General features: G+C 49.0%; 2 protein-coding genes across 2 annotated transcripts; one reads left to right on the plus strand and one right to left on the minus strand.

The window, feature by feature from the left end:
• The first annotated feature begins 320 nt into the window (after positions 1-320).
• LOC120611010 (histone H4) lies at positions 321-727 on the plus strand. The gene has a single exon (XM_039873321.1). The coding sequence runs from the start codon at positions 357-359 to the stop codon at positions 666-668; it is 312 nt and encodes a 103-aa protein (XP_039729255.1). The 5' UTR covers positions 321-356; the 3' UTR covers positions 669-727.
• Positions 728-9,349: 8,622 nt separating this feature from the next.
• LOC120611009 (histone H2B type 1-C/E/F/G/I) lies at positions 9,350-9,828 on the minus strand. Its single transcript, XM_039873320.1, has one exon. It carries the CDS (start codon positions 9,779-9,781, stop codon positions 9,401-9,403), a length of 381 nt encoding a protein of 126 aa, XP_039729254.1. The 5' UTR covers positions 9,782-9,828; the 3' UTR covers positions 9,350-9,400.
• Positions 9,829-10,288: the final 460 nt, after the last annotated feature.

The raw sequence follows: 10,288 nt of genomic DNA on the forward strand, positions 1-10,288 counted from the left end.
TCTCCGGAGCATTTGAGATCTTGCTTCCCAGCAGTGCTGTCAGTTTGGCTCAAATAAACTCTTATGAAAAATTCTCTACAGGTTTGGAGGATCTTACACTAACAAATGTTAGTTTCTTTAGTATATACGCAGTTAAAAAGTTTCCAACATCCTCATCCGGGGACGCAGAACATGGGGGTGGGGCGGGACTCCACTCGGCTGTGTTGTCATTTGATGCTGGGTCTGAGGGGCGGGGTTTACAAAACAAGGAAGTGCCAGCGCGCTTGTGGTCTTCAATTAGGTCCGGACTCCGCGCATATAAGGGGACTGCCGCTTCCTTTGGCATCTTCTTCGGGATTCGCTTTAGCACTGCTATCATGTCTGGTCGCGGCAAAGGCGGGAAGGGGCTCGGCAAGGGGGGCGCCAAGCGCCACCGCAAGGTGCTGCGCGACAACATCCAGGGCATCACCAAGCCCGCCATCCGGCGCCTGGCGCGGCGCGGCGGCGTCAAGCGCATCTCCGGGCTCATCTACGAGGAGACCCGCGGGGTGCTCAAGGTCTTCCTGGAGAACGTGATCCGGGACGCCGTCACCTACACGGAGCACGCCAAGCGCAAGACGGTCACGGCCATGGACGTGGTCTACGCGCTCAAGCGCCAGGGCCGCACCCTCTACGGCTTCGGCGGTTAGATCGTCCGAATTCATTAACCTTATCTTTTCTCCATCAAAGGCCCTTTTCAGGGCCGCCCACTCTCTCTCGGAAGAGCTGTTTGGCTGCCACTAAAACGGTGGGTGTCAGTTCCTAATGTTTTTGCTCCTAGCGGCGTCAGGACGAATTGGTACACTTAGGCTTTACCTGACTCCACCCAAGCTTTGGCGCTGAGCGTCATCCCCCGCTCCCGGTGGGCCTGACTTTGAAACTGATTCGCCTTTGGGGTTTTCAACTCGGGCTGTGTCCCTGCCTGAGCCCCAGGCCACGCCGTTTGTAACTTAACGATTCTCTAGACAGGGAGTCGGTGCTCTAACTCGGGTCTCTAACTTCCTCAGCCCGAGGGCCTATCTTCGCATCCGTGAAGGAGGAGCGCCCTCTTGCGTGACAGGCTCTCCACCCACTCCCGCCACCATCGCCGTCCGCGCGCTTTCTCTGCGGATTCCGGGGCTTAGTCACCCATTTCAACAACTTGTCTTTCTCCACCAAATGCCCTTTTCCGGCCGCCCGCATGTTTCTGTAATAGAGCTGGAATCTTTTGGTTTGGTCTCTTAAGTGTCATGTTTTCGAGAGCGTAGCACTTACATGAGCTTTTTAATTGCTGTTAAAGCTATCGTAAGCCAATTTTAAGCTCCTGCGTTTGACTGTAAGGCGTTGGAGGTTTAAGCTCATATTTTTGTTGCCTTGCAGCAATCGTGTCATTATAAGCGACACGGTCCTTCCCGAACGGCGTCAGGGAGGATCGGATCACTTGGTCCTCACCCGCTGCACCCCCCTGCACAGGCATCTGGCCGAGTGCCGTGCTTGGACATTTTAAAGTTTCAGGCGGCAGCGAAGAAGCTGGCGTGGCCTCGTCTCCCTCCCCACGCCCCTTCCTTCGCGGTTCCCGAGTACGTGGAATGGGAAGTCGCGTGCGCCTGGTTCCCGAATACTAAGGGAGAAGTCGGATCACACTGCCCGCGAGGTGGCAGAGGAGCCTCCCTTCCCTGCCTGTGTCCCCGCGCTCAAAATGGCGGAGGACTTGTGACAAAGAGCCCGCGCGGGGCGGGGAGGACACCCGGAACGAAGGCGAGTCCGGGAGGAGACGTGTCGCTGTTCCCTGCCGAGGAAGCGTCTGCTGCACAAAAGGCACCGGGGGAAATCGGGACGCGCGCGCGGGGAGAGCTGGCAGGTATCAGCATAGCGACTAATACATTTCTCACTATTGTGAAAACTTCAAGTAGATAGGAAGGTGTTAATGAACGATACGTATCGCCTAAACTTAATTATTAAGCAGACATGACAGCATTTTTGAAGGTATGCATACAGCTATCGGAATATTTCACCCCAAATTATTAAGTATATACTCTTTAAAAAAGAAAAAAAGAAAAAAACTTACATGTAATCACACTTATCCAAAACCAAATTCTTTAACATCTAACACCCAGATCACATTCAAAAATCCTTATTATGCCCCCAAATGTCTTTGCTATCTATCTGGTTTGCTCAGAGGTGGATCCAATAGCACCTTTGGTTCTGTCTGAGATCTCTTAATAGAAAAGTTTTACTTTTTTCCATTTTTTAATTTTTAAGTTTTAATTATTTTTTGTTAGTTTCAGGTATATGGTACAATGGCTACATATTTATTTAATTTATGAAGTGACACTGCTGATTATTCGATTACCCCTCTGGCTCCACGGAGAGTCATTACAATATCGACTAGATTCCCTATGCTGTACTCTACATCCCCAGGATTATTTTGTGACTACGAATTTGTACTCCTTCATCCCCTCACCTTTTCCACCCAGTGCTCCCGAACCCCCTTCCCTCTGACAATCAGCAGTTCATTCTCTGTATCTGTGAGTCTTGGTTTTGTTTGTTCATTTCTTTTGTTCCTTAGATTCCGCATATGAGATCACATGGTATTTGTCTCTGTCTGTCTGACTTATTTCAATACCCTGTAGGTCCATGTCATTCCACATGGTAAAAGTTCATTTTTTTAAACAGCTGAGTGATATTCCATTGTGGGTATGTACCATAACTTCTTTATCCAATCGTCTGTTGCTGGGCCCTCAAGCGGCTTCTGTATCTTGGTTATTGTAAATAGCGCTGCGTGGACATAGGGGTGCAGAGATCTGTAGGAACTAGTGTTTTGGTTTTCTTGGGATAAATACTCACAAGTGCAATTGCTGGGTCAAAACTTAGATCCATTTTTAATTTTTTGATGAGCCTCCAAACTGTTTTTCCAGAGTGGCCATACCAATTTGCAATCCCGCCAACAGCGTATTAGGGTTCCCTTTTCTCCACAGCCTTGCCAATACTTGTTTTTTGATTTATTGATGATAGCCAATCCGACAGGTACGAGGTGATATCTCATTGTGATTTTAATTTGCATTTCTCTGATGATTATGCGATCTTGTGAATTTTTTCATATGTCTATTGGCCTTTGAAAAACAGCTTTTCCTCCCCTCCTCATCCTAACTTTTTTTTTTGACATTGAATTGCTGAGATCTGACCTATAGAATGTCTTCCTGGTTTGTCTTTTTGACCGATGGGGTCATTTAACTTAACTTCTGTACCCTGATTGCCCTTCAAGGCAGAAGTGATTTCCATAGACCTGATTGAAATCACGTTAGTTTTCTGATCCAGGAACCACGATTTTGCCACCTCGAAGCTGCCTTTTTGGGATACTGATTTTAAGCTGGTTATTAAGAAACAAAACACTCAGAATCTTTGACACACACTCCCTTTTCAGCCAGAAAAACCTGCTCTAGGAACGAAATCTTAAGATGTTCTTAGCCTAATTTGAATTAAGTGTGGTAAAGAGGAGGCTTCAGGCAGAGGCCTGTTAGCCGGATGCCCCGTGTCCCGCTGTTCCTGAGTTGTCTAGCAAAGTTCGCCTGCCTCGTGCTCAGCTCTTCCTCAACTACCTGTGAATCTCCCAGTCTCGCTTCTGGAATCTTCCCGCCCTTCTCCTTTGTCCCCAAATGTCATATATAACCCACGTTCCCTCACTGTCTTTGGAATTTCCATGCTTTGTGTGAATTTCCCATGCACATGCATTAAAAATTTGATTTTCTCCTATTAAATCTGTCTCTGTGAATTTGATTATTAGCCTGGATAGAGGAACTTAGAAGGTGGGAGGAAAAGTATCTTTTTTTTTTAGCCCCCCACAGTACATGCTGTTACACTGTATCAGGACGCATGATGCCAGGCTCACCCAATATTGAAGTGACAGATCCCTCACTGGTTTGGGGTGATTAGTTTCATAGTAAAATAGGGTTTTTCCTCCTGTGGCCAGCAAGTAATCTATAGGGTGATACTCTGAGATTAAAAAAATCAATGGAGTCATTTAAATCTCATCTCTTATTAAAAATATGGACTCTAGTGCTTAAATAGGAAAAGAATCAGATGTAATTAGAGTTAAGGCACCGGTTTGAGATAAACTTATGTGAGGATGTTAATTTAACAAACGAACAAACAAACAAAAATCCCGAGCACATATTTTGTACCAGGCACACTGTTCTACTATGCTCTGGGAACTGTAGCAGCGGAGAACAGTGAACAAAACAAGATTTTTATATCATGGAGCTTATCTTTTATTGGGGAGACAAACAAAGCAAGCGAAACACATGGTGTGTCAGATGGTGCTCAGTGCTATAAAGACCGGGAAAGCCGTAAAGCATGGGGAAGGAGGGGATGTTTTAAACGACGCGGTCATGAATGGCTTTACCATTAAAGTAATGACTGGGGGGGAAACTGAGAACACGAAGTGTCAAATAGAAGGAAGACCAAGAAAGAAAGCCTGAAGGGTGTGGGAGGGGGTGCGGAGGAAAAAGTGCGGAGGAAAAAGAGAAGATTCGGGACAGGAAAGGAGGTGACAGTTCCTGTGTGACCTTGGAGGCCACGATATATGACCTAACACAGTGGGTCTGCCGCTTGGGGTGTCTGAGCCAAAGGAACACAGTCTTGGAGGAAGGAAATGTTTAGTTTTGCTTGTGACAAGTAAAGGAGGCAGGGGCATAATTATCAAAGCTCTTGGAGGGGAGGCTTAGCCATTACTGACAGAAAGTATTTGGTTAATTAATTACATGTCTGTTTCTTCTTGGCAGTTGGATAAACTTACGCACTTGGGTTCTGGTCGGGCTCATCCAGTTGCAGCTACTCCTGCAAAATACTGTGCTACATTTTAACATTTAGCAGAAATAGCATCTAGTAAGAACTGCCCAGACCTCGAGACCCTTGTCCTAACAAAAGTAACACTGACTTTTACTCTGAATGAGGAGGGAGCCATCGGAGGGTTTTGAGCAGAGGGCGGATGTGATCTGATTTATATTTTTGCATGATCTATCTGGATGTCTGGTGACTGGACTGTGATGGGGCCAGGGTAGGAGCAAGGTCAGTTCAGAGGCTACTACAATAATGCGGGTGAGAGACAGCAGGGTCCTGGACCAGTGTGTTAGTGTTGGAGACTGTGAAAAGCAGCTGGAATCCGTTTGTCTTTTGAAGGCGGGTTGTTAGTTCTTTTCTGAGCTAGTGAATGTAGGATGTAAAAGAAAAAATTCACGCACGATGCGAGTGATTTTAGCCACAGCGTCTGGGATGGAGATGCCCGTTTCTAAAATGGGGGAAAATATGGCAAGAACAAGGTTTGGGGAGAATCACAGGCTTAGCTTCAGACGTGCAGAATCTGAGATCCCTGTGATATATCTAAGAGGAAGATGCGAAATATGAGGCTGCAGTTTAGGGAAGAGTCTGGGCTGGAAACGCAGTTGGGAGCTGTTGGAACATAACTGCTCTCAGAGTAAGGAAGCCACAAGATCAGATGACATCTCCTAAAAGAGGTTTGATGAAAAAGAAGCAGTTTCGAGAGCCGAGCCCCTGGGTAGGATAAACAAGGAATGTTCGCTCTGTACTCAGGACATGGAGATTTACGGCTTAGAGCTTTCTCCTGCAATCCTCAAACAAGTGGCATAAACATTATCCTGGTTTTACAGATGTGGAAAAATGCTCTCAATGAGAGTATGCGATAAAATTGGACCTTTCACGCAAACAATCTGTTGACGTTAGAGCCATGGAGAGATCACTTTGGGGACAGATGCAGACATCCTGCCCCCAAGGCACCCACCCTCCCCAACATTTTGCACAAGGTCCCAGGGAGTTCTCAGGCTTCCCGAAGCCTCTCTGTGGAACCCGCTGCCTCTCCTCCTCTTTTCTTGGCTTCTCTGGCTTCTGATCTGAGAGGATGGACCTTGAGAACACACCGCTGTCCGATTCTGTCGAACTGGCGTTTCTTTGCTGCTGTGCAAACGGCGCTTACGCAGTGAAGAAATCGTCAGCCCAGAGATTTCAATTTGCCCTTATGATTTGCTCTGGTCAACAAACGTGGATGAAAATGGCAAGTGCCACCCCTGAGCAGAACCGAGGGCCTTTGCGTGGTCTCTGTCCATCTGTCAGCATGGTTCTAGGATGAAGACAGGTGCGACTGGGGCAGTGCCTGACCCACGGAGAGAGCCGGATCCGAGCCGGACCTGTGGCCGAAGCGCTGGGAAAGCCATGCTTGACTGTGTTATAATCTGCCACGGGCAGAGAAGCGAAACCCATCAACAGACAGCTGCTTGTGGTTTAGCATAGATAACCGGGTACAGATAGGCCTTGGGAAATTATTGCTGCCAGCAAGTCTCAAGTCCTGAAAAGAAGACTCCCACCCCCTCCTTGACCTTCAAAAGTATGTAACAAACACGCCGAGCTTTTCCCGGGGCCTCTGTACCTCAGCAGAGCGCAGTGTCCCACCTGGCCCCGGCTTTTGTACACACCGTCTCTGTGTTCTTCTCCATCCTTTCTTCACCCCACCCCCTCAGGTATATTAACCCTCTAGGCGTGCAGGTCGTGGCAGACCCACAGTCAGTAACCATGATGGGCAACACATAAACCTTTATTGTAGTAAATCACTGGGATTTGGGGATTATCACAGCACGACTAACCGAAATCTATGGACAGGGTCTTAGAGTGCATCTAGTCTCTGGGGATTGCTTTATTCGGGGAACATTAAGTTGCCATCTTGTCACATGTGGCTAAAGCTCACTTGTTTTCACAGACGTGTTAGGTTCTGTGATTGTGCCTGTTCATGTCACAATTCATCTATCTATTCTCCGTGCTTGATGTTTGCTTTGTTGGTGGCCTTTAGAAAATCTGTAGGATGCTTTGCTGGAATGTAAAAATGTCAGTATGACTTTCACTGTGTGGATTACTTCGTAATAATTCTTTTGATCATATTAATAAGTACGTGGACTCCTTAGAATAGAGATGCTTAAAACATGTGAAAACGAGGAGATACAATTTTAAGGGAAAGTCACGAACTCTGCTTTGACCCCGCCTCCTCTGATCAGCTGAGCGGACTCAGAGACACTTTTCCATTTTGAAATGAAGGGATTGGAACAAATCAGTGGTTCCCAAATGCTCCTCCACGGATAGTGTCGGTCTGTGTTACGGTTTTCTCCATTCCGTGTAAAAATGAGAAAAATAAGGTCAGTGTGGTAAATTTCTCTTAATATTAAAAGTTTGGTATAAATTTATTTCGAGTTAATCCCTATTCCCTTTGAAGTGATACGAGGGTAGTTCTTTTACGAAATAAGGTTGACAGCAGCCTTCCGAGTGGCCGGCAGCCGTGCAGGAGTCCTTCGGGCAGCTTTGGCTTTTCCACTTGAGGAAGGATTGTGGATGGTAACTTCTTGATTTCCTTGGAGCTTTATAAGTGTGGCTGCTTTTCTGAAGCTGACTCTTCATTTTGGCCGGACTCCACAGTGAGGTCAGGCAGAGGCAGCAGGAATAAAAGGGTCAGTGAGCAGCCCCCGGGGACGGGCTTTTCCCAGAGTCCCTCCTCCACAGCCCGGCACACCTGACTGGTAAGTGACACGTCCCCGTCCTAGTGCAGCATGAGCGGTTCCCCGGGCAGGGGAGTCTCCCAGACACTGACATGTCCTTGACACAGTTCAGGGGGATAGATAGCCCTAGCGAGTGTTCTGGGCCATTGGAGGGCTTTGCCTTGTCATTCATACCAGAGAGGGAACTTCGATTGGTGCCAGTTGCTAGTAGGCTTTTTGGCCTTCTGCCTTGGCGAAGGCCTCGGGACTCAGATGCCACCATGGGCGGGCCCAAGGACACCTTCCCTGACACTTCAACAGAGGCCTTTGGCACAGCTAATACTTCGGAGGACTTTCTGCGTGCAGACATCGCCCTAAGTGCTTTCATCATCTGCGTTATTTTATTGTCCACCCCAGCAGCCATGTGCTCCTTACTGGCTGTTACTCCGTCGGCAGAGGTAAGGGAGTGCTCACACAGTGTCTGAGTTACTCGCCCAGCCTCAGCCTGTGTCCTGCCCCGGAGGAATGCCCCCTTCAACCATGCTTTTGTTTCCTTTTATGAATACATTGTTTAAAAAATGTATATGACATCGGTGTTGGAGAGCAAGACATAATCACATGCTCGGTCGCGTGTGGGCTTCGGGAAAATGCCTTCGCACACCCTTGCAGAATGGAGCCCCCCGTTCCGCCTTCACGGGAATCTGCTACGTAGGCACTTGCAGAGGAAAGACGTGCAGCAGGTCGTCTAAGCCCAGGTCGTCTAAGCCTCACGCCCCACGGCTCAGAGAAGATAAACCTGGTGCAGGGGATCCTTACGCTCCAGACCTCACCACGAACCTGTGCGTCTCTGTCTGCGTACATGGCGACAGAGAGAGAATTTCAGGGCCTCCGCCTGGTATAAGGACTTTGCTGAGCTTCGAAGAACACGTGTATCTCCTGGCCAGCTTTACTCTTCTCTTATTCTAACGCTCCATTTTCCCCTTTGAGCCTGTTTTCCATCCTTAACATTGCAACTAGCCTCTTCCTTGAAAAAATAGAAGGCTAGTGAGTACTGCGGGAACAGTCCTTAGAACTAGACAGATGGGGATCCAGATGTTGCATTTATTTATGTGTGGAAGGGGCCACTCAGCCTTCACCCCCGTCGTTCAGCTGTAAGCAAGAGTCCCTCACGGGTGAAAGTGGCATCAAACCAATGACAGGCGAAGGAGCACAGATATCACATCCTTCTCACCAAAAGCCCCAGAAAATGAAGAACTATGGGCAAGGTCATCGTGGGGGACTAAGGGAACCCTGGGGGATTAAGAGGGAGAGATCTGAAGAGTGGGCAGAGCCATCATCACTACAACCTGGGGGGAATCACGGGTCCTGGGAAAATTTACGTAACAATGGAGACTCCAGCTCCCTCGGGCCTCAGGCTACCCTGCTGCCTGGTGTTTTACACCCTTGGATATAAAGCCTTATCAGAAACTACTGGCTGAAACAGAGTTCCTGACCTTGAAGAGATAGCATTTAGCCAAGAGCAACAACCCAAGAAAATATTAGGAACCCTGCGTGGATGTTCGTGGCTTTCATGAGAAAATGAAACCGAAAACGAGCCATTTTCAAAGGCTCCACACAGTTCTAGATAAGGTCAAACCAGGACCTAGGCTGCCCTTTCTTTACTAGTTCCCAGAAGCCAGATAACATGATCCTGCTGCGGACTTAGTCCTTGCTGAGCTTTACAAACTACACGGGGAAGAAACACGTGCGCGTTCACTTATTACTCTGGGGGCCCCTACACTTTCTCCAAGTATGGTGACTTACAGGTCTTTGAGACAAAGTGAGTGGCTCTGAAAAAGAGCCTTTGAGTTAAGAGGTGCCAGCAGATGGACTCACTTGGAGCTGGTGTACTTGGTGACGGCCTTGGTGCCCTCGGACACGGCGTGCTTTGCCAGCTCCCCGGGCAGCAGCAGGCGCACGGCCGTCTGGATCTCCCGCGACGTGATGGTCGAGCGCTTGTTGTAATGCGCCAGGCGCGACGCCTCGCCCGCGATGCGCTCGAAGATGTCGTTGACGAACGAGTTCATGATGCCCATGGCCTTGGACGAGATGCCGGTGTCGGGGTGCACCTGCTTCAGCACCTTGTACACGTACACCGAGTAGCTCTCCTTGCGGCTGCGCTTGCGCTTCTTGCCGTCCTTCTTCTGCGCCTTGGTCACCGCCTTCTTGGAGCCCTTCTTCGGGGCGGGCGCCGACTTGGCGGGCTCGGGCATGGTCGGGAGGACAGGAAACGAGGAAACAAAAGATTCAAAAAAATAGTGAGACCAGGGCGCGACGTGTCCTTTTTATATAGAACCTCGCATGCAAATAAGGTGATAAAGTAAAGTCCTGAATCTGATTGGAGGCTGTCGAGTGTAACGTCAACAAATTAGCTCCACCCAATCAGAACGCAGGAATTCTAAATTTGCATTTCCACTGTTCAGGGTGAAGCTGTAATTTTCGCGCCCAAAAAGGTTTATAAGACGCTCCACCCTTGCTCCTGATTTATTCCTAGTGACATTTTAAAGCTTGACATGTCCGGGCGCGGGAAGCAGGGCGGCAAGGCGCGCGCCAAGGCCAAGACGCGCTCGTCGCGGGCCGGGCTGCAGTTCCCCGTGGGCCGCGTGCACCGCCTGCTGCGCAAGGGCAACTACGCCGAGCGGGTGGGCGCCGGCGCGCCCGTGTACCTGGCGGCCGTGCTGGAGTACCTGACGGCCGAGATCCTGGAGCTGGCGGGCAAC

Source organism: Pteropus medius, unplaced genomic scaffold, assembly GCF_902729225.1.
Source record: "Pteropus medius unplaced genomic scaffold, Ma_sr-lr_union100, whole genome shotgun sequence".
NCBI lineage: Eukaryota > Metazoa > Chordata > Mammalia > Chiroptera > Pteropodidae > Pteropus > Pteropus medius.